The sequence below is a fragment of the Hemicordylus capensis genome, chromosome 3, assembly GCF_027244095.1.
Source record: "Hemicordylus capensis ecotype Gifberg chromosome 3, rHemCap1.1.pri, whole genome shotgun sequence".
Lineage (NCBI taxonomy): Eukaryota > Metazoa > Chordata > Lepidosauria > Squamata > Cordylidae > Hemicordylus > Hemicordylus capensis.
In genome coordinates this window covers 351,516,044-351,540,192 of record NC_069659.1, presented here as the reverse complement: position 1 = coordinate 351,540,192, position 24,149 = coordinate 351,516,044, and the positions used below count along the sequence as shown (strand labels likewise).

General features: G+C 46.0%; 2 protein-coding genes across 8 annotated transcripts in view; both read right to left on the bottom strand.

Annotated features, from left to right (window-relative positions):
• Positions 1-11,116, bottom strand: part of LOC128351269 (cytochrome P450 2J4-like) — a 57,588-nt gene extending 46,472 nt beyond the window's left edge. The window contains exon 1 of the mRNA XM_053310657.1: positions 10,479-11,116. Coding sequence (XP_053166632.1) covers positions 10,479-10,553 — 75 coding nt within the window. The 5' untranslated portion in view covers positions 10,554-11,116. The remainder of the gene's footprint in view (positions 1-10,478) is intronic.
• A 5,853-nt stretch (positions 11,117-16,969) lies between these two features.
• Positions 16,970-24,149, bottom strand: part of CAPN10 (calpain 10) — a 36,721-nt gene continuing 29,541 nt past the window's right edge. For all 7 annotated transcript variants that reach the window (XM_053309454.1, XM_053309456.1, XM_053309458.1 and 4 more), the window contains exons 12-14: positions 23,796-24,001; positions 22,346-22,391; positions 16,970-18,522 (exon numbers count right to left, since the gene is read on the bottom strand). In XM_053309454.1, coding sequence (XP_053165429.1) covers positions 18,493-18,522; positions 22,346-22,391; positions 23,796-24,001 — 282 coding nt within the window. In that variant the 3' untranslated portion in view covers positions 16,970-18,492. The remainder of the gene's footprint in view (positions 18,523-22,345; positions 22,392-23,795; positions 24,002-24,149) is intronic.

The following is a 24,149-nucleotide window of genomic DNA, read 5'->3' as shown; positions in this document are numbered from 1 at the left end:
GCAAAGAGGCACCTTTTAACGTGGTAATCCTCTTTATTAAGCGGGGGGGAGTAACTGGCCCTATCCAGCTCCAGCACAGCATCCCTCCAGTGGCTGTTGCTGGTGTCTATCATGTTTCTTTTTAGATTGTGAGCCCTTTGGGGTCAGGGAGACATCTTATTTATTTGTTATTTCTCTGTGTAAACCACCCTGAGCCATTTTTGGAAGGGTGGTATAGAAATTGAATCAATCAATCAATCAATCAGGGATAGACTGGGGCTTCTGCTGGTTTACCAATCACCCTGCTGCCCAGTGGAGTCCCTAATTGAGCTGAACATAAGAACAGCCCTGCTGGATCAGGCCCAAGAATGCCCATCTAGTCCAGCATCCTGTTTCGCACAGTGGCCCACCAGATGCCAGTGGAAGCAGCAGGCAGGAGTTGAGGGCATGCCCTCTCTCCTGCTGTGACTCCCCTGCAACTGGTACTCAGAGGCATCCTGCCCTTGAGTCTGGAGGTGACCCACAGCCCTCCAACTGGTAGCCATTGATAGATCTCTCCTCCATGAAGTCATCCAAACCCCCTTTAAAGCCATCCAGGCTGTTGGCTGTCACCACATCCTGTGGCAGAGAGTTCCACAAGTAGATCATGCGTTTTGTGAAAAAGTACTTCTGTTTGTTGGTCCTAGACCTCCTGGCAATCAATTTCATGGGATGACCTCTGGTTCTAGTGTTGCGTAAGAGAGAGGAGAATTTCTCTCTATCCACTTTTTCCACACTATGCATGATTTTATAGGCCTCTAGTCTATCATGTCTCCCTGCAGTCGTCTTTTTTCTAAACTAAAAAGCCCCAGGTGTTGTAGTCTTGCCTCATAAGAAAGGTGCTCTAGGCCCCTGATCATCTTGGTTGCCCTCTTCTGTACCTTTTCCAGTTCTACAATGTCCTTTTTAAGATGTGGTGACCAGAATTGTACGCAGTACTCCAAGTGTGGTCGCACCATAGTTTTGTATAAGGGCATTATCATATTAGCTGTTTTATTTTCAGTCCCTTTGCTAATGATCCCTAGCATGGAATTTGCCTTTTTCACAGCTGCCGCACATTGAATTGACACTTTCAACGAGCTGTCCACCACAACCCCAAGATCACTCTCTTGATCAGTCACCGACAGCTATGATCCCATCAGCGTATACTTGAAGTTGGGTTTTTTTGTCCCAGTGTGCATCACCTTGCACTTGCTAACATTGAGTCGCATTTGCCACTTTGTCGCCCACTCCCCCAGTTTGGAGAGATCTTTTTGGAGCTCCTCAAAATCTGTTTTGAATTTCACTAACAGCTGACGGACCTGGTTGCTGAGTTGTCATTGGAGTGGCCCAGTTTGTTGGTGGTGGGTGACTTCAATGTTCATTTTGGGACAGGGTTGTCGGGAGCGGCTCAAGAGTTCACAGCAGCCATGATGACTGCGGGCCTATCCCAGGTGGTCTCTGGACCAACACATGATGCTGGTCACACACTCGATTTGGTGTTTTGCTATAATCAGAATAATGTTACGTGGGTGGGGACTCCTGTCACCTCCCCATTGTCATGGACTGATCAACATCTGGTTAAGGTAGAACTTACAGCCACAACCCACCTCTGCAGAGGTGAAGGACCTATTAGATTGGTCCACCTGAGGAGGTTATTGGATCCAATAGCATTCCAAGATGCTTTGGAGGAGTTTAGTGTTGGCTCTGCTCCAAACATGGAATAATGAACTTACTAAAGCAATAGACACAATCACATCCTCTCCAACTTCCTTCAAAGACAGCCACGTGATATTCAGATGAACTACAGGATGCGAAGCAGTGACGTAGTAGATGACTAGAGGACAAGTGGAGGGAGAATCAGTGCAGGTCTGATCGGGCGCAACACAGAGCACATTTGAAGATCTATGCTCTGGCAATGCAGGCGGCAAAGAAGCAGTTCTTTTCTGCCCACATTGCATTCCACAAATTCATGTCCAGTTGAGTTGTCTAAGGATTGTGAGGGGGCTAGTATGTACCTCCTACTCCTTGAATTTAAACTTGGAACCATCGGTTACTCGCTGTGACATTTTAAATGATTTTTTTTGCAGATAAAATCTCTCATATTCAGTCTGAGCTGGACTCCACAGTTACTGCAGAGTCTACTGAGGAATGTGTCCAGCAACTCCTCTTACAGGATTAGATTGGATCATATCCAGTTTGTTACTCCTAAGGATGTGGACCAACTGCGTTGGACTGTGCGTCCTACAACCTGTTCCCTTGGCCCTTGCCCAACGTGGAGTATATAATCTAATTTATTATCAGAGAAGTTCTGGTAAATATTATAAATGCTTCTCTGAGGGTGGGCGGGATGCCTCCTTGTCTTAAGGAGGCTATTATTAGGCCACTTTGAAGAAAGCTTCACTGGAGCACTTGGAGTTAGCTAATTACAAACCTGTTTCTAACCTCCCATGGTTGGGCAAGGTAATTAAGTGGGTGGTGGCCTCTCAGCAAAAGGCAGTTTTGGATGATGCAGATTATCTAGACCCATTTTAAACTGGCTTTCATTTGGGCTACGGGGTTGAGACTGCCTTGGTTGGCCTCATGGCCAAACTATAAGTTCAGTTCAACTTGGTAGGGAGCCACAGTTTTGGAGTATATTTTAGGGGCTGGTGGACTGTAGCCCAATGGCGAGATCAATGGCATAGAGCCAGAGTGACTAGGGAATTGTTAGACATTCCTGGAATTGTTTCCTATTGTTGTGCCTGTGCACCTCTGGACTGAGGAATTTAGCATTCCATGGTGCATTTCTGATGTGATGACCAAGCAGTTTCTCATATTATCAACACACAGTCTTCTCGTTCTCCTAGGGTGATCAGCCTTTTATCCACGTTTGTCCTGCATTGTCTCCAGTCTAATATTTTGTTTGTGTCCCAGCACATATCTGGCCTGTAGAATGAGAGCACCAATGCATTATCACATTTTCAGGAAGGGTGTTTCAGAGAGCTAGGTCCGGAGACAGCTCCTGGAAATGATATGGAGTCTTGGCAATTAGAGGCATGCAAGGCAATTGATGCTTTGTGGGCACCACGCACCAAAGCTAGTTATGTCATGAAGGTGGCTACTTTCTATGCTTTTAGGCTTAAGACAGGCCTTGGAGAGGTTTGGCCAATCCCTCCTGAGCATATTATGCACTTACTTCCTAGTCCATCTTAAGGCATTCGGTAGGGCGGTCGGTACATTAACGGGTTATGTTTCTGCACTTTTATTTGAGGCGAAGGAGAGAGGCTCAGCCTTATCTGCCTGATGAAGATGAATAATCTGACCCTTTCCTCGCTTCCCCAATTTTGGGTGCATGGATTAATCCTATTCCTTCTAACATCTTCCAACTTCATTTTACACTTACATGCCATTCTCCTTGTACTGTATGGTTCAGTAAAGGCCATTTGATATAGGCACCAAATATGTCTTATGTTGGCCCCTGTCTTTTGTCGTCATCTCCAGAGATCCACGTGGCTTACAACATCATGGATCATCTGGGAGTGCATCATCTGGGAGTGCATCATCTGGGAGGTATGTTTACAAAACCTTCTCCCTCACCTGCCCGCCCAGTTGTGTAAATAGCCTCATTGTGTATCACTTGGCAACAACACTTGCCTTTCATTGCTGTGTTTTAGTAGGGCGGCCAGCTGGACAGAAAAATCCTGCTCAGACTGCTTCTATGCCTTTAACAGCAGCATGAGCTGCAGAAATCAAGGTGACACTTTTAATAGCAGGGAGATGTGGTGACAGCCACCACCAGCCTGGATGGCTTTAAGAAGGGCTTAGATCAGGACTGCTCAGCTTTGGCCATCCTGCAGATATTGGTCTACAATTCCCATAATCCCTGACTATTGTTGCTTAAAAGGGGCCTTGCCCAGTTTTCTGAGGGTTGGCTCTGGCAGCGTTGGAAGATTTCTACTAGGGCTGGCAGTGCCTCAGGGGAGTCCTCAGAATCAGGGGAAGAAGTTTCCCTGGGATGTGGTGGAGGTGCTCGCTCAAGTCATGACTAATCATTCCCTATATTTGCAGCATTGGCCTTTGACCCCCAGACCTCCCTGGTCCATACCTCAGGCAACGTCATATGGCAACATCATGTTGATTGTTAATTGATGTTTTACATTGTTTATATTTCCGTTTTAACTGTTATTGGTTTTAATGGTTTTGTTTTAATTGTATACTGCCCTGAGTCACTTTGGAAGGGTGGTATAAAAATCGAATGAATGAATGAATGAATATGCTGGCTTGTGTTTGGGCATCACTATCCCAATGAGGACGACACTTTCCACAGGCGGATCAAAGCCATGTTTGGCCACGTCCTGCGGATATTGGTCTACAATTCCCATAATCCCTGACTATTGACCACTGTGGCTGGGGATTATGGGTGTTGTAGTCCAAAAACAGCTGGGGGGGGGCTAAGTTGAGCAGGACTGGCTTAGATAAATTCATGGAGGATGTCTATCAGTGGCTACTAGTGCCACCTCCAGGCAAAGAGGCAAGATGCCTCCTAGTACTAGTTGCAGGGGAACCACAGTAGGAGAGAGGGCATGACCTCAGCAATGCCCTGCAGCTAATGTCTGCAGATAAATTAAAAGCCCAGAAGCAAGGGCAAGAAGAAGCTGAAACAATAACTGTCAGGTCTATTGTCATGGTTGTTGCTCATGTTACAAGCCTCTTTCATCAAAATCACAAGTTGTTGGGTTCTTTAAAATAGCTAGACAAAAAAAAAAGGCACCCTGACCTTGCCTTCAATTCCCCAAAAATGTTTCCCAGCTGCAGCAATGGCCAAATTAGAAATCTGTCATCTCTGCTTTAGTGTTAAAGCTGCATCAATGACTTTTTATTTTTTGAAGAACTATATGCTTATCTTGCTGGAGCAGAAAATAAAACAAACTGTCATTGCTTTCCCAACACAGGGGTCTTCAGTATGTCAATTTTTAAAAAGTCAATTAAAAATCACTTCTATGATTCACCAGACTTTTACACTCAGCAGGCTTTACCACAAGTTTACTGGGAGGCTTTATTGCGAACTCAAAGTTGTCCCCAAAATCTGACACAAATAGTGGATTTTTTTACCCCAGATATAAATTGGGCTTCACTCTAAAGTTCTGTGAAAAACCCGAATTGTGTGTGAACTGCTCCCTGATAACTCACAGGGACTTCGGGGTAAATCTGGCCAATATTTATTTTTTATTTTTTTATTTGATTTATATACCACCCCTCCAAAAATGGCTCAGGATGGTTTACAACAATTAAAATAAATTAACAGTTAAAATCAAAACTAGATCAACTAAAATCATTTAAATATTAAAAACATTAACATTAAAATCATTTAAAACCAGCATTAAAAATTTAAACCATAAATCTAATTAAAAAGCCTGGGTGAATAAATGCATCTTTAGTGCCTTTTTAAAAGTTGCCAGGGATGGGGAGGCTCTTATTTCAACAGGGAGCACATTCCAAAGTCCAGGCGCAGCAACGGAGAAGGCTGCCCATTCCCAAGTAGTCGCCAAACGAGTTGGCAGCAACTGCAGGAGAACCTCTCTAGATGATCTCAGCAGGCGGTGGGGCTCATGGTAAAGAAGACATTCTCTTAAATGCTCAGGGCCTATGCTGTTTAGCGCTCTATAGGTAATAACTGGCACCTTGTATTTTGCCCAGAAACTTATAGGCAGCCAGTGTAATTCTTTCCACACAGGAGTGATATGGTATCTCCTAGATTATCCAGAGACCAACCTGACCGCTGCATTCTGAACCAACTGCAGTTTCCAGACTACACACAAGGGCAGCCCCACATAGAACGTATTGCAGTAATCCAGTCTAGAGCTTAACAGCATATGTTCCACTGTTTTGAGGTTGTTCATCTCAAGAAACAGATGCAGCTGGAGCTGATAAAAAGCACCTCTGGCTACCGCCTTGTTGGAAATTCTCTGTGGTGAGAGAATCCCTTTCTCATTATAGCAGAGTGCACAGAGGCACAACACAGCGGATTTAGTTAGGCATGCGTGTATGCTGAGAGTAAAGTAACTTGGAGCCAATTCATAGTTTCAAATCAATATATAAGGCATTTATTAAGGAACTCCATTCTAGATAGGAAAGTGAGGAGTTAGGATCTCTAATCTATCTATCTAGCTGGATGCAGATGGATTCTGCATCTTCTCTGCACACATGGTGCAGGGAGAGAGGCTTGCCATGTTGCAAGATAGAAGGGCAGGTCGGGAAGAGAGGAGAGGAAGGAAGTTAATCCCTAAGAGTAGCAATCCACATTTCAAAGGGATAGTGTCAGAGCAATGGAGAAGGGATGACCAATGTCTTGACCCTCTAGCCCTCTGACTTACTAGTCTGTCCTCCACTGTCTGAGACGAGACAGCGCAAAGTCCTTAACTTCCAACACGCCTCAACTTGGGACACCAGGGAGAGGTTCGGATCCAGAAGCACCCCCAGCCTGTGAACCTGTTCCTTCTGGGGGAGTGTGACTGCATCCAGAACTGGCCGATCAAAATCGTCTCCCGAGTTCCAACCCCGCACAATAAGTACCTCTGTCTTATCTGGATTCAACCTCAGTTTGTTATCCCTCATCCAGCCCATCACTGCCTCCAGGCAGGCATTTAGGGGGATGATGCCTTCTCCAGATGAGGTCGAAAATGGAGAAGTAGATTTGGATGTCATCAGCATACTGATAGCACCCTGCACCAAATCTCCTGATGATCTCTCCCAGCAGTTTCATGTAGATGTTAAACAACATCAGAGACAATACAGAGCCCTGAGGGACACCATAGGAAAGTTCAGATTTGGAAGAACAGTCTCCAAGGGACACCATCTGGAATCTGCCCGAGAGGTAGGAGTGGAACCACTGCAAAGCAATGCCTCCCACCTCCAATTCCCTCAGACATTCCAGGAGGATACTATGGTCAATAGTATCGAAAGCCGCCAAGACGCCCAAAAGGACCAACAGAGTCACATTCCCTCTACCAATTCCCAATTGGAGATCATCCATCAGGCCAACCAAAGCAGTCTCTACCCCATACCTTGCCCAAAAGCCAGTTTGAAATGGGTCTAGATAATCAGTTTGCTTCAAGACTGCTTGGAGCTGGAAGGCCACCACCTTCTCAATCACCTTGCCCAGACACGAAAAGTTCGAGACAAGCCTGTAGTTGCTCAACTCCAAGGGATCCAAGGCAGGCTTCTTCAGAAGCGGTCTAATGATTGCCTCCTTCAGACAAGGGGGCATCCTGCCCTCCCTCAGAGAAGCATTTATAATCTCTGCCTGGCTCTCTACAACAACCTCCCTGCCAGATAGTATAAGCCATGTCGGGCAAGGATCAAGAAGACAGGGGGTAGGCCGCACCATTCCAAGCAACTTGTCCACATCCTCAGGAGTCACAAACTGAAATTGATCCAGGGCCATAACATAAGAGCAGCTGCTGGACACCTCGGCATCCGACTCTGTAATTATTGTGGAGTTTGAATCTAAGTTGCCCCAAATACAAGAGATTTTGTCCCCAAAAATCTCATTTAAAATGTCACAGAGAGTAACTGTTGGTTCCAAATACTGATTCAAGGGGGAAGGGGTGCACATTAGCCCCTTCACAACCCTGGACAACTCCGCCGGACGAGAACTTGCGGATGCGATACAGGAAGAAAAGAATCGCTTACTTGCCGCACATATTGTGTGAGCATAGATCTTCTAATGCGCTCTTTGTAGTCATCTGTCGGAACAGAGTTGAGTCTTTCTCCACTTGCATTCTAGTACTCTGCCTCACCACTTCAGCTCCCATAGTTCTTCCATATACTAAGGGGCCAGTTTCGAAGCGGGTTGGAGAGGATGCTTAGGAGCGATCGCGTCCACTGCTCTGGTGAGTTGATTATTCCAATTCTCCACCAGAGTGTCGAGAGGATCATCAGCAGAGCCAGCACAAAATCCCTCCAAGGTTTCCTGGAATCCTATTGGATCCAATAACCTTCTCAGGCAGACCATCCTACTAGGCCCCCAGCCCCTGCAGACGTGGAGCGTGGTTATGAGTCCAATATTAACCAGATGGTGTCCATCCATGACAATGGGGAAATCACAGGAGTCCCCACCTACGGAACACCACCCTGATCAGAGCACGTGACCAGCAATATGTGTCACTCCTGAGACCACTTGGGATAGACCAACAGTTGTCATGGCTGCTATGAACTCCTGAGCCGCCCCAGACAAATTGGTCCCAAAGTGAACATTGAAGTTGCCCAGCACCACAAGCCTGGGAGACTCCAACGCCAAGCCCAAGACCAAGTCTGTCAGCTCAGTTAGGGACCCCGTTGGGCAGCGGGGAAGTCAGTACACCAACAGAAGTCCCAGTCAATATGATCAATATGATCAGACACTTCAACAGGGATCCTGGCAAGGGAGATATTGTTCTTATAGACCACAGCCACTCCACCTCCCTGCCCACATCCCCTCACCTGCTCCTCAACAGAGTACCCTGGAGGAAAAAGCTGGGACAACACTGGGCCCCCAGCCTCCCACAACCAAGTCTCTGTAATACATAGCAGATCGGCCCCTTTTTCCAGAATCAGATAACGGATGATTTCAGGTTTATTCTGGACCGACCTGGCATTACAAAGTCATTGGCATTGCTTTCAAAGGTCAAAGAGCTGGCAAGACAGCCAGAAGGGGAAACAGCAATTAGGTTTCTGATCTCCCCTCCCTTGCAACAGTCAACATTACTTCTTCTATTCCCCACCACCACTGGAATAAATGCCCCATAATCAGTGGATACACCCCCTATCTCCCAATCTCCAAACAAACCCAGACACATTAGAACACAATTCAGCCAGGATCTTAAAACAGAAGCCAAATTAAAATACCTGCCCACCTTTACACACCACAAGGGATCCTCAGCCAAACACCTGGCCCTCGCTCTCGTTATCCCCCAAAGGGGCAGCCCCCTTTAGTGTTGCCCCTTCGGTGGTGGTTCACAATATGTGAATGCAACCCTCCATTCCAGAGGAGATGCGAATTAAAGGGCTTTAAAAGCCCCATGTGAAAAACTTCCAAGTGGCTGTCTCAGAATCTGAGAATACCCATAGATCAAACTATAACTAACAGGTTTAGATTATCCAGATGTTTTATGTGGGTACACATCTATGTTGAATGGCACTCTTGTACACCTAAACATTCTGAATTCCTTCAGGCTTCAAGGAGTTACAGACAGATACTCCACCCAGATAGAACAAGTTAAAAACCAGCAAGAGAAGATCAGCCTGGCTCCAGCTATTGAGGAGCTGATAGGAGTCTTCTCCCCAGGGGCATCCCAAGTGATTGAGACGTGGGAGGAGAGGCACAAAATGCTGGTTTCTCACACCCTGACAGTGTTTTCAAAACTGTTTTTTTTATCAGAAATTACTCTCCTTTGAAGACTGACTCTTGCAAGTTTTGGAAGTGGCCGGGAGGAGGGAAAGGAGCCTCTGTTGCAGCACGGTTGCTTGATTTGTAAGTAATTAAACAAGAGGCTTAATTTTAGTGGCAGAAACCACATCTTCATTATTTCTTGACATAGCTAATGAGGTAACACTTCTGCAAGAGGGGGACAACAAAACCAAGGGCACTGACAAAACAACCAATCAACAGAACTGAAGATTGATTCCACCCCAAGGACCCAACATAGACAAATACATGCAGAGGTAAGTATGCCTTGTGCAAGAAAAGAGACAATGCTTAGTTAAAGGTGAAGTGTGCTGTCAAGTCAATTTCGACTCCTGGTGCCCACAGAGCCCTGTGGTTTTCTTTTGGTAGAATACAGAAGGGGTTTGCCATTGCCTCCTCCCACGCAGTATGAGATGATGCCTTTCAGTATCTTTCCTATATCACTGCTGCCCAATATAGTACCAACGGGGATTCAAACCAGCAACCTTCTGCTTGTTAGTCAAGCATTTCCCCACTGTGCCATTAGGTGGCTTCCAACGTTCCCATTGTCTCATTCTTCCGTTCAAAAGTCCCATTGCTTCCTGCAAATACTGAAATTTGTTTATTTATTTGAAATATGTATTCCCTGCCCCTCCAATACGCTACCATTCAGGGCGGCTCACAACATTTATAAAATAGTTACAGTGTAAAATCAGACTAATAAAATTAACCAAATTAAGCTAAAAAGTTAAAAATCCAAGCTAAAACCATAATCACAATGACTCATTTTAAAAATTTCAAATTAAAAGTAATTTTAAAAAACTACAAATTGTAGGAACTAAAGAACCTACTAAATATATGCAACAGGTGAAACATTTAAAAGCCTGTTTTAAAAGATGTGTTTTTAGTTGTTTTTTAAAACACTGAGGGAGGGAGCATGGCAAAGCTCTACTGGGTTAGATCAACTAAATTGATCTTTAGTTAAAGGTTTCGTGAAAAGGTCCTGTTACCATCACACAGTATTTGATATGGATCAAATTTTTCTCTTGCAAGTCCCTTACAAAGTGGTACTTACTAGCGTCAATATGTTTGGTTCTTTGTGTAGTCTTGTCACTTTGTGAGAGAAGGATGCCACTCTGGTTGTCCTCATACTTCATGATTGGTCTTGGTTCATCTATTTCAACATCCAGAAGGAGTTTATGTAACCACAAGTATTTTTCAGCCCGTTAATTTAATGGGCGCTAGTCTCTGCCCTCAACCGCCGCCTCCTCCCACCCGGGCCCACCGCTTCCTTCGGCCAGGGCCGGTGCCATCCGGGGCCGCTGCCGGCCGAGCCAGGCCCCCCGCCACCTCAGGCCTCCCACCTCAGGCCCCCCGCCACCTCAGGGCTCCCTTACCCTCCCCGTGGCCAGGCTGGTTCTGCCGCCGCCGCCTCTGGGCTTCCCGCGGCGGCCACCGCCGCCTGCGGGCTCAGTCTCCCTGCTGCGGCCGCAGCATGCTCTCTGGCCGAGGCCGCGGCTCTGCCGTCGCCTTGGCCGGCTTCCCCCGCCGTCTCCTCACCCCCGCCCGGCTTCGGCGGCGGCCGGGCTGGTCCCACTGCTGCCGCCTCTGCCCTTCCCGGTGCCCGCTTCTCCTGCTCCCAGACCGGGAGCCAACATGGCCGCCGTGTCCCTGCGGCCGTATCTTTCACGGTTGTTCTGGGCATGCGCTCCGCGCATGCCCAGAACGGCCGAGAAAGACACAGGCAGAGACACAGGCTCACACCTTACCACTTTATTATAGAGAATACTACTTCTTGGCAAGCCTGTGCTGCAGAGAGCCGCCGTGCAGCAAAGCAAGCTGGTCTTGTAGTCGCAAGCATGAATTGTCCCCTTTGCTAAATGGGGTCCGCCCTGCTTTGCTTGTGAATGGGAAGCTACATGCGAGTTCTGTAAGATATTTCTTTTATGGGATGGGACTGCTCTGGGAAGAGCAACAGAATGCTTGCATGTGGAAGGTCCCAAGTTCCCTCCCAGGCATCTCCAAGACAGGCTGAAGGAGACTCTGATAACACATAAGAGCAGGGTACAGTCGCCTAAGAGATCTTAGTATAGAAGCCTTAAAACCTATCTGTTTGGCCTAGCCTCCCTGTTTTAAACTGTTTTCAATCGTTGCCCTGGTTTTCCAGGGTTTTTAGCTGTTTGAATGTTTAAATTGGTTTTATTCTGTTTTTATAGATTTGATTTTAATTGTTAACTGGATTTAATTGTTTTTATCCTGTTGTAAACTGCCCTGAGCCCTGTTGAAAGGGCGGTATATACATTGAATGAATGAATGAATGAATAAATAAGAAAGAGGGATGTTGCTCCAGCAGCTGCTTAGAAGATTGCTGCCAGGTTTTGTGGCTGCTGCCACCCCTTCTCTGGAGACGACTCTGTTGCTTAAAAGGGGCCTTGCCCAGTTTTCTGAGGGTTGGCTCTGGCAGTGTTGGAAGATTTCTACTAGGGCTGGCAGTGCCTCAGGGGAGTCCTCAGAATCAGGGGAAGAAGTTTCCCTGGGATGTGGTGGAGGTGCTCGCTCAAGTCATGACTAATCATTCCCTATATTTGCAGCATTGGCCTTTGACCCCCAGACCTCCCTGGTCCATACCTCAGGTAACGTCATATGGCAACATCATGTTGATTGTTAATTGATGTTTTACATTGTTTATATTTCCGTTTTAACTGTTATTGGTTTTAATGGTTTTGTTTTAATTGTATACTGCCCTGAGTCACTTTGGAAGGGTGGTATAAAAATCGAATGAATGAATGAATATGCTGGCTTGTGTTTGGGCATCACTATCCCAATGAGGACGACACTTTCCACAGGCGGATCAAAGCCACGTTTGGTCATCTACATTCTGGCCACTTTCTGGAGCAGGGTGAGCCTCCTTATATTCCTCTGCTTATCACCTGAAGGGGTGATAGGAAACTAAGGAGACTGAAAGTTCACTGAACTTCAATAGAGATCTTTCTGTATTAGTATCAGAAGCACTGAACAAGTGGAGAGACAAATGTTCAGTGGCCCCTAAAGGGGGCTGGCTGGCTGGCTGGGAGACAGCTTGTTTTTTTGCCGTGCCTCTTACACCTGTCTGAAGGAAAGCTCGGGGGGAGGCCAAGGGCTGTTGTGGCAGGGGAACATGGGAGTTGTAGTTGAACCACATCAGAGGACCCAACTTCGAGAACACCTGCATTAATTAATTGCATACAGCATTTACTTGTGACTTCTGTTTTTAAGACTGCCTGATGCGCAGAAGGCCTAGCTCTGGAAAAGGATATTCTCCAGTGTGTTAATAGAATGGATAGAATAAGTATCTGAAATATTGTCTTCAATTCTAATTAATGCATTGATGAATATTCTGCAGCACAAATATAGCACTAGAACACCCTGGATCGAATACATTTGTGATAGAAAAGAGTGGATCAAATCTTAATCCAGGCAAGATGTATTACCAGCAGGAGGGAAAGCTGGTCTGGTGGGGGAAGTATTCAACCTATTCTAGATGGGGTGGCATTCTATTCTATTCTAGATATCTAGATATCCTATTCTAGATGGGGTGGCAAGTGTAAAATGCAGGAGTGCTTCAGGACCAGTCTCTGCTCCTTGGTAGACAGAGGGCTGTGGCCAGGGGAAGGAACAGGATCACGCTGTGGTTTGATATTGTTTTGATATTCTATCATAGTGCGACCAATTTAGCATACATGTGGGAAGAGAATCACCAAGGAAGTCTAACACAGACACTTTTTGAATTTCAGAAGAGGAAACTTCTCCAAAATGAGGCGTATGGTGAAAAGAAAGTTGAAAGGGAGAATAAGAAGAGTCACTTCACTCCAGAATGCCTGGAGTTTACTCAGAACCACAATATTAGAAGCCCAGTTAGATTGTATACCAAAAAGGAGGAAAGGTACCACTATGTCCAGGAGGATGCCAGCATGGCTAACAAGTAATGTCAAGGAAGCCCTAAAAAGGAGGAAGACTTAATTCCAAAATTGGAAGGCCTGCCCAAATGAGAACAAAAAGGAACACAAACTCTGCCAAAAGAAATGCAAGGTGACAATAAGGGAGGCGAAAAGAGAGTTTGAGGAACATTCAGCTAAAAGTATCAAGGGGAATAACAAAAACTTCTTTAAATACATCAGAAGCAGCAAACCTGCCAGGGAGATAGTTGGACCATTAGACAACAAGGGAGTGGAAGGGGTTATTACGGAGCATATGGAGGTTGCAGAGAAGCTAAATGAGTTCTTTGCGTCCATCTTCATGGCAAAGGATACTGAGCATATACTTGCTCCTGAACTAGGCTTTTCAGGGATGGAGGCTAAAGAACTGAGTCAGATAGAAGTGACGAGAGATGATGTTCTAAACTGTCTGGAAAAACTGAAAACTAACAAATTGCCTGGGCCGGATGGCATCCATCCAAGAGTCCTGAAAGAACTCAAATGTGAAATTGTCGACCTCCTTATTAAAATATATAACTTATCCCTGCAATCAGGCTCCGTACCAGAGGACTGAAGAGTAGCAAATGTAACACCAATTTTCAAAAAGGGACCTGGGGCAATCCAGGAAATTACAAGCTTAACGTCCGTTTCAGGCCAATTGATGGAAAGCATCCTCAAGACTAAAATTGTAAAGCACATAGAAGAACAGGCCCTGCTAGGAGAGAACCAGCATGGCTTCTTCAAAGGGAAATCTTGCCTCATCAACCTTTGGGAATTCTTTGAGAGTGTCAACAAGTGTGTGGATCAAGGTGATCCAGTTGACATAGTATACCTGGACTTCCAAAAAGCTTTTGACAAAGTTCCTCATCAAAGATTCCTGAGGAAACTTAGCGGTCACGGGATAAGGGAACAAGTACATGTTTGGATTGCTATCTAGTTGAAAGACAGGAAACAGTGGGTAGGGATAAAAAATTTTCACTGGAAGAAAGTAAGAAGTGGGGTCCCCCAGGGATCGGTACTGGGATTGGTGCTTTTTAATGTATTCATAAATGATCTAGAAGTTGGGGTTAGCGACTAGGTGGCCAAATGTGCAGATGATACCAAACTCTTCCAGGTAGTGAAATCCAAAATGGATTGTGAGGAGCTCCAAAAGGATCTCTCCAAACTGGGAGAGTGGGCAACAAAATGGCAAATGTGGTTCAGTGTTGGCAAGTGTAAAGTGATGCACATTGGGACGAAAAAACCCAATTTCAAGTATAGGCTGATGGGATCTGAGCTGTCGGTGACTGACCAGGAGAGAGATCTTGGGGTCGTGGTGGACAGCTCGTTGAAAGTGTCAACTCAATTTGCGGCAACTGTGAAAAAGGCCAATTCCATGCTAGGGATCATTAGGAAGGGGATTGGAAATAAAACTGCTAATATTAGAATGCCCTTATACAAAACTATGGTGTGGCCACACCTGGAGTACTGCGTACAATTCTAGTCACATCTAAAGAAGGACATTGTAGAACTGGAAAGGTGAAGAAGAGGGCAACCAAGATGATCAGGGGCCTAGAACACCTTTCTTTTGAGGCAAGGCTACAACACCTAGGGCTTTTTAGTTTAGAAAAAAGAATCCAACTGCCAAGAAATTTAGGACTGACAAAAGGAAGTACTTTTTCACACAACGCATAATTAATCTATTGAATTCTTTGCCACAAGATGTGTTGACAGTCAATAGCCTAGATGGCTTTAAGAGGGCTTTAGATAAATTCATGGAGGTCTATCAATGGCTACTAGTCTGGTGACTGTGGGCCATCTCCGGCCTCAGAGGCACAATGCCTCTCAATACCAATTGCAGGGGAGCAGCAGCAGGAGAGAGGGCATGCTTTCACCTCTTGCCTGTGGGCTCCTCAGAGGCATCTGGTGGGCCACTGTGTGAAACAAGATGCTGGACTAGATGGGCCTTGGGCCTGATCCAGCAGGGCTGTTATGTTCTGCTTCCATGCTAGTTTGTCATGCCATCTTGCTCAGTCTGGACGCTTCTGTAGAACAGTCTGTGTAGGCTCTACCACCTCATGTACTCTTAGAGCTTTTAGCTTGTCTCTCATTTCATTCTTTTCTCCCCTACAATCAAGGCTAGAAACTTGCTTTTTAAATAAAGTAATACCAGCATTGCATGAGTCTGGTAGATACTCTGGATTCCATGACTGCATGGTATGACTGCAGCCATGCAGACAACCAGTGTTCTTGTTTATGGAGAAAGCTATTCTATATCCCTATGAGGCTTTTGTGGGGGGGGGCAACTTTCCAGTATTCTGTGTCTGTCTGTGTGACCACCCCCACCCCATCAACTTTGCAACACCTGGACCAATATGCACCAAATTGCTAACTTGTGAACCGCCTAATCTATTTGAACCAAATTTGCTATAGCTGTAGGGACACATAGGGATGCCCAAATGGCATGGTGTGTGCTGACATCATTCACTCCAATTCCAGATGGCAACCACATGAATGTCTGAGGTGCAAGTGGTCTAACTTGAGGACTTTCTAACCGATTTGAACAAAATTAGGCACATCTGTAGTGACACACAGGGACTCCTCAATGGCATGTTTTGTGATTATGTCATCCACCCTGATTCAAGATGGCAGACATGTAAAATTTGAGGCGCAAGTGGGCTAACCTGTAAACCACTTAACTAATTTGAACCAAATTTGCTATAGCTGTAGGGACACACAGGGATGCCCTAATGGTGTGGTGTGTGGTGATGCCAACCACCCCAATCCAAGATGGTGGACATGTGAACATTTCAGATGCAAGAAATCTAACTTGTGGACCTCGATTTGAACCAAATCTGGTTCAGTTGTAGAGAGAGAGAGAAAGGAAAGTAGGCTGATTAGTTCTTACTAGGACTTGTTTTAATTGCCTTCCTCAATGCCATTTTATGTATGTCAATTTATTAATTTATTTATATGGAGAGAACAGATTAAAAATGTTAAATGTAACATGAAAGAGAGGGAGCTACAGCAGAGAAATTGGGAACATTTTCAACTTAAAATAGGAAGCCACATTATGTCGAGACTGATCATTAGTCCATCTAGCTCAGCATTGTCTATATTGACTGGCAGTGGCTCTCTCTTGTTTCAGGCAGCAATCTCTCCCAGTCCTACCTGGAGATACTAGGGAGTGAACTTAGGACATTGGCGGTCCCATGGCTAGACTCCACTTGCTTCAAGTCCTGCACAGGCTGCCCCTGGGTTTCTGTAGGCTCTAATGCCTGCTCTGAAGAACCCCCATTATCGGGAGTGATGGGGCTGGAAAGCCACACCTACAACATTCCCAGCATGCGGGAACTGTTTTGCAGGGATTCTGCCTGCTTCTCTTTCCGGTGGGCTTTGGCTTCAACAGCCACTGATCATGCAGATGTTCTTCCACTGAGCTATGGCCCCATCCATCCCTTAAGGGGGATATCTAACAGTGTTCCCATGTAGTCACCTATTCAAGTGCAAATCAAGAGGAACCCTGCTTAGCAAAAGGGACAGTTCATGTTTGCTACCACAAGACTAGCTCTCCTCTCTTACATCTGCTATACTATCTGAAAGTATCAGAACATAAGAACACACAATAAAAAGCTTGCCATTTAACATTTTAATTCCCCCCAACCCAAAAGAGATATTTCAACCACGTTGCTTACTTTAAAAAAAAAAAAAAGCACAATATTTTTAAATCTCACTTAATAAATGCTTTACAAGGAAATTTGGAAAAAGATCAGCTGGAACTAGTTTCTTGCACCAGGGGGAAGGAAGCATCACCCCAAAATAATTTAAATTACAGTTCCTCTGAAATCCATTACAAGAAATTCCCCACCCCACCCCACCCGTTTCAAACCAACAGCATTTACAAGAGATTGTGCTCACACTCTCTCACAAACTGCCGACAGTCTTTCCCAGATAAATAACTTAGATAAATTAAGTAAAGGTCAAAACGACTGTGCAGCAGCCACTGCTAGACCAACCTGACTACAGGCACGCCTGACAGATAATTACAACAGCCTCTTCTAGCAGGAGCTGAAAGAGAAGAAAGCCACCAGAGGCAGCGGATACAACCAATGCAACTCTTGTCTATAAGGCAGTGGAGAGTCACAGTGGGAAACTGTGCTAAGAACATCCAGCATGGGCGGTGCAGAAGAATGCAGGAACCAAGGGAAGGGAACAGAGACAGAACCTTTCCTCCCATAACCCTCTGTGTTGTTCCCAAAGGAACAGCTGAGCATAAGGGCTGAGCAATATGGTGAAGTGAGCATTGAGGGATGGGGGGGAGGGGACAAATGTCTACTATGGGGTGGAGCAGGCAGCAGCTCCAGATGATGTGTAGGGCAAGAACCTAGAGCAAGACGACATAACTTGTGACCCACCAAGCCAAATGCAGCCCCAGAGCCATACAAAACATCCAAGAGGTTGGATAAACCACCTGCTTTTGCTACCTGCAACAAGTGGCAGCAAGATGGGGTATCAAGCACCTGGTGAGCCATCAAACATCCTCCCTTCAGCTTGGTTGGCCACAAACACTGCTCAGCCTAGTGGGCTCCTGCCTGTGTGTATGTATGAAAGGTGTAAAGAATATCTGGCAATTCAACATTCCAGTTTTTAAGAACTCCCTTCCTGAAATAATTGAGGCCTTCCATTTCTTTATCACATCTCCTTTCTCATCCATCAGTCTTGGGAGTGTACTTGGTAAAAGTATTCTTTTCCCAAAGTTTGCACTATGTACACACACACAGAGGCCAAAGTACCAAAGGATTACCACGGAATTAAAACCAATCTGGATGCAGTGCATGCACAACACATCTTTTCACTGATTTTGGGGTGGCAGGGAGAGACTGAAGTACACAGACTGAAGTCCATAAAATACTGTAAAACATGTCAGCCTAGGTGGAAGTTCATACAGGTGAGCTGTAAAAACAGAGGAAGGAATTCGACTTAGGATCTAGTTCATTTTGTTTTACAGAGAGGCTGGATAAAAAGGTTGGATGCTACTGTGTCCAAGAAATCAGAGGGCCTGGCATACGTTTAGATCATTTCTGTTTTGACTGAAGACGACTTCACTTTCCCCAAGGCTCTCTACAGAGTACTCAGGGCTGATGTGTCAATTTCAAATTACATTTTCATCACAGCTTTAAAGGAAACCTGCAGAAAGACAAACACACAAACATGCACAATGTTATGTACTTTGTAAGTTTCCAGGAAACGTTTCAACAGACACCTGCAGGGTTAGGATGCACCATAAAATGTGCCAATGCAACTTCTGACCCATACTGCTAGTTCCTGAAGCTCTTGTAAGTTAGAATGTAAACACTGTAAGCAATGTTTCTAGTCCTCATCGTGTCGAAATTAGGGGTATGCATGAAACAGATTTTGCGTTTTGTTTCAAGCCCAAAAAGAAAAATGCTCAAAATGTTTCATCGAAACAGCAGCCAAGCCAGCTGTTTCGATGAAACACTCAAAACATTTTGAGTGTTCGAGCGCCATTTTGGAGGGCTGTTTTTCTGGAGAGAGCTGGTCTTCTGATTGGGGTCAGCAAACAGACTAGTCCTCTGAGGTGGGCTGATGCACAAAGTCCAGGGTGGAGGCCTGGTCTACCCACTGCCTAAGACGAGTAGACCAGCCCTCCGCTCCAGATTTAGTGTGTCGGCCTGCCTCAGGCTGATCTACCTGCTGACCCCAATCAGTGGACCAGCTCTCCCCAGAAAAACAACCAACAGCCTACGCACTGGGGACATAGGTTCCACCGCAGTATGTTGCGAGGCTAGGGAGAAATGGTGGTGGAGGAGAGGATGCCTCCGCAAGCGCCCTCCCATCAGCCCTGTCTGGCGATTTCTTAGCAGCCACTGGGGAGGTTAGCAAGTGCCCTTGGTCAAGGAGCCGGTGCCTCTTTTGCTTCTTCTTCTGCTCCAGCGCCAGCAAGGTCCAGTGGCAATGTTCGTGCCCGGCATTCCCGCGCTCCTCTCTGGGCCGACTTTCAGGGGCTGAGGTGAGTCGCTGTGGTCCACTGGCGCCAGCAAGTCTCCCTCCTTCTGCTGACATCGCCACAGAGTGTTTTTGGCTCTCCCGTAGCTTCAGCGGTAAGAGCTGGTGATGGGCGTGTCCCTCCCTGAAGGCCAGAACATCGGCCGAGAGGGATAGAAACGGAGGGCAATGGGAAAGGGGCAGTGTCCCAGCGGAGATGCAGCAGCAGCAATAGAGTAAAGGTGGAGACGGAATAGGATAAGGTTTTTTTGTTTGTTTGTTTTTAAAGACAGGAGGAAAAGGCAGCAAGAGCAGAGTGGAGGATAAAGAGAGAAAAGGGACGTGGAAACTCAGGGAAGCAGACCAGAGAAGAGGATCAGAAAAAACTAAGTAAGTGAAACCAGAACAGAAGAGCAAGCTGTAGCGAGTGCGACTCTCTGGAGCAGAGGCAAGAAATAAACTGAGAGGATCTGCCCACAGGGGCTGGGTTAAAGGATCTTTAATTAATTCTACTTCCTGCCTCCTGGAGCATGTGGAAGGATGTAGCCCACGTTGGGCGACCTCCTACACCAGCTGAGAAAAACGATGTCCTGAGTTCAGTTGGACTTCTTTCTTCCTAAACGTCCTTAGGATTGCAGCCAAATTCCTAGAAGACTTGAAGAGAGGCTTTTGGTGTTAGCTAACTTTCCAGACTGCGTTCAAGGGCTGGTTATTACCTTTAAAACCCTCAACAGCGTAGACCAGGGCTGGAGACTTTGACTCTTCAGCTGTTTTTGGACTACAACTCCCATCATTCCCAGCCACAGTAGCCCAAAGCCAGAGATGATGGGGTTTGCAGTCCAATGTTTGCAGGAGGGCCAAAGTTGTGCAGCCCTGGCTTAGACCCAAAGTGCCTAAAAGGACTGTCTCTGCCCATATGAACTTGCCCATTCTCTAAGGCAGGGGTGCTCAAACCTGGGTCCCCAGATGGTGTTGGAGCATAGCTCTCACCATCCCCTGCCACAATGGGGACCCAAGATTGAGGACCCTTCTTCCAAAGTCTTCTGGGGAGGCCCTCCTGTGGGTCCCGACGTTATCAGAGGTGTGATTGCTGGACAGGTGAGATAGGGCCATACCACTGGAAGCACCCAGACAATGGATGGAATTTCATGCTCCAGGAAATCTGACTCACCCCCACTATCACCTGCTGCTTTCTGAAGTTTTATCTGCTTAATGTGGCTTTTATTCCTTGTAGCAGGTCTCGGTGGTTTTTCTGAATCTTTGACGGTATTGTTTATTCTTGGCTCTTTTAAACCGATTGTGTGTGTGTGCGTGCATGTGCATGGTTTTATGATGGTTGCAAGCTGCCTTGAATGTACAGCATACCCTAGAAGACCATGGGGGTAACATTCCAGGAAAATTCCATGAACGTTAAAGCCTCAATATTCAAATACTAGACCCGACCTGGAAAATGGAGTTGGGTTTCTGAGAAGCTGTTCCAGGAAGTTTAAATATCCCATTTTGTGCTGCTTCTCAGCATCCTCGGAGTTGGGTATTTAAATTTTAAACCTCCTGGAGCAGCCTGCACACCACCTGAGTAGGGTGCAGGCTGTTCCAGGGGTTTTAAAGTTTCAATATACAACCTGCACAGCAGCCGGGAAACACACAGGCTGCTGGTGGGGTTTAAAGTATCCAATCCCTCCCCTCTCAGCTGGCTCACAGCCTGCTCCAGGTATGCTAATTTGGCTAGGGGTCAGTTAAAGGGGTTTTGTAAGTGGAAAACTCCATGAATAGCTGGAACTATCCCAGCAATAACTAAATGGGTATACAAGGAAGCCGCCTGTGAACAGGCAAAACTGCAGGAGATGAACGTGCAAAATGGAAGGGTCTCTTGTACTCAGAAATAGGGATCTGCACAGAACCGGTTCAGAGGATGGGCGGTTCTGCCGGCGGGGGGTGTCTAACTTTAAGAGCGGGAGAGGGTGCACTTACCCCTTCCACGGCTTTCCCCCCACTGGCGTACATTTCCCCCCCAAGCCCAACAAGACAGCAGGGAGGTACGCTGATGCCTCAATGGGCTTGGGGGAAAACAGACACTGGCGGGGGGAAAGCAGCGGGAGGGATAAGTGCACCCTCTTCTGCTCTTAAAGCAGTACCCCCGCCACCTTCGAGTCTCCCCCACGCAGTTCCATGCACATCCCTACACAGAAAGTAACAGAACTTTACTTATTTGAAATAAATAAAATAGATTACTACTGTTGTGCCAGTTCTCATGCTGCTGCAATGGGGCTGTGTCCTTCTGACTGTTTTGGATTCTTGAGTTATCTATTTGCTGCTTGTTGTCTTTTTGTACCAAAATTTGATTATTTGTTATTCATGGTCTTTGATGCTTTTAGCCACTTTGGTTTACTTATAATGATAAGAACAGCCCTGCTGGATCAGGTCCAAGGAGGCCCATCTAGTCCAGCATCCTGTTTCGCACAGTGGCCCACCAGATGCCACTGGAAGCCTATAGGCAGGAGTTGAGGGCATGCCCTTCCTCCTGCTGTTACTCCCCTGCAACTTGTACTCAGAGGCATCCTGTCTTTGAGGCTGGAGGTGGCCTATAGCCCTCCGACTAGTAGCCATTGATAAACCTCTCCTCCATGAAGTCATCCAAACCCCTCTTAAAGCCATCCAGGTTGTTGGCTGTCACCGCATCTTGTGGCAGAAAATTCCACAAGTGGATTATGCATTGTGTGAAAAAGTACTTCTGTTAGTTGGTCCTAGATTTCCCGGCAATCAATTTCATGGGATGACCCCTGGTTCTAGTGTTATGGGAGAGGGAGAAGAATTTCTCTCTCTCCACTTTCTCCACACCATGCATTATTTATTTTCAATCCCTTTCCTAACGATCCCTAGCATGGAATTTGCCTTTTTCACTGCTGCCATGCACTGAGCAGACCCTTTCAACAATGATAAAATGAGATAGGGTTTTTAAAAGTAAACAATTACATTTTACAATAATTAAATATACTCCACCCACTTCATACAGCCTTTGCCCCAAAGTCTCCTGGATCCGAATGCTTTTCCTGTGTAAAAGTAAAGGCAAGCAATTAGTACTTCAGTTTGCATGGGTTTAGTCTTGATTTTGTACATTTCTATAACATGGACGTAGTTGGTAGGGACTTGGAATTTATTTTGCAACATCAGCAGACATTTTGGAACTAATCATAGATCAGCAGCTTCAGAAAGTCTGAAACAGTTACCCCTAGATAAACATGTAGTAATTAGGCCAGTCAGAGGTTGGCGGGAGCTGGGAAAACTCCTGGATGTAGCCTGGAGATAGTTTCCCAGAGAGCTTAAAGTGTTACGTCAGAGTTATCACTGCCCGTGGGGTATACTGTAATTTTTTTTTTGTTCCCACAAAATGCCCTCTGGTCAAACCAAGGTTGAAGGGTTTTGACGCTCAAAATTCTGCAAAAGCAGAGACAATAGGGAATTTTTGCTGAAGTCCTGCATGATTCAACCCCAGCCAATTCAGTATCACATTCCAGACTAATACTGCACAGCACATACCTGAACATGCAAAACATGCACAGGCCCTTGATCTAGGGAAACAAAGCTACCCTGCAAAAGGGTCAGGCATAGAAATATCTCAAGGCTGGCTGCTAAGCAACTTACATGATGGATCCCTTCACACAGCTTAATTTTGTGTGGCTCTTGCTGTACAGAGAGGCCAAACAATTATGCAATATGGATTACATGGAGCTGCAGATTCTGACTTCCTTGGTGCAAAAGAAATGAATGCTATGCAAACCACCTTGTGGGCGCTAGACTCCAAAAGGCAGGTTAAAACTATTAATGCATTAGATCAACACAGCCCTGTAAATGGTGGTTGTGAACTGGCTTTTCTTAGGGAATGGGGTAAATATCCTTTGGGGTAAATATCCCCGGCAGCATCTCCAGGTAGGGCTGGGAAAGACTCCTGCCTGAATCCTTGGAGAGTTGCTACCAGTCAGTGCAGATACTACTGAGTTAGAGGGACCAGGGTCTGACTTGGTATAAAGCAGCTTCCCATGTTCCTAGGGCAGGACTGCACAACTTTAGCCCTCTAGCTCTTATTGGACTACAATTCCCATAATCCCTGGCTATTGACCACTGTGGCTGGGGATATTGGGGTAGTCCAATAATATTTGGAGGGCCGAGGTTATACAGCCCTGTCCTAGGGCATATTTACCTTGCAAAATGCAGTTATGTGAATGAACCAGGCACCTTAAACATCTACCATTCCCAAAGTTCTTTCGGAAAGAAAAAGCATAACAGTCAAACCATTTAAAAAGCTGGCTTTTTATGTAGTGTGAAAAGGTTCCTAGAACTGGACTCTCCCAGAAGCATTGAGCCAAAAAGGGGTCACAAGTGAAACAAGTCAAGCGCACAAGTCCTGCTTTCCCAGATACATGTCTCCATCCAAACAGAAGCAAGCCAAGCTTTACCTGTCTATCTTGGTTGCTATGATCACGGAGAAGTTGCCTTCTGTGTCAGGCAAGTATGTTGAAGGAACAATGGCGTAATTCCCTGAAGGCAGGCGGCACAGCTGGCTTACTTCCTGAGAGTAGCAGTGGGGCACACAGCTAATCACGGGCTCCAAGTGGAGGAAAGAAGAGGGAGGCATCTTCACGTTGTTGTTGTCACTGGGGACCTGGAATGAAGGTGGGCAGATTAAAAGACTTCCCTGTCATCTGAAAACATTACAGGGATCACTCCCTTCAGGCAGGGAGGAAGCCCCGGCTTACACGTGCAGCCGGTTAAGGGGGCAAGAATCCTGAGAAGGCAGAATGAACCATTTC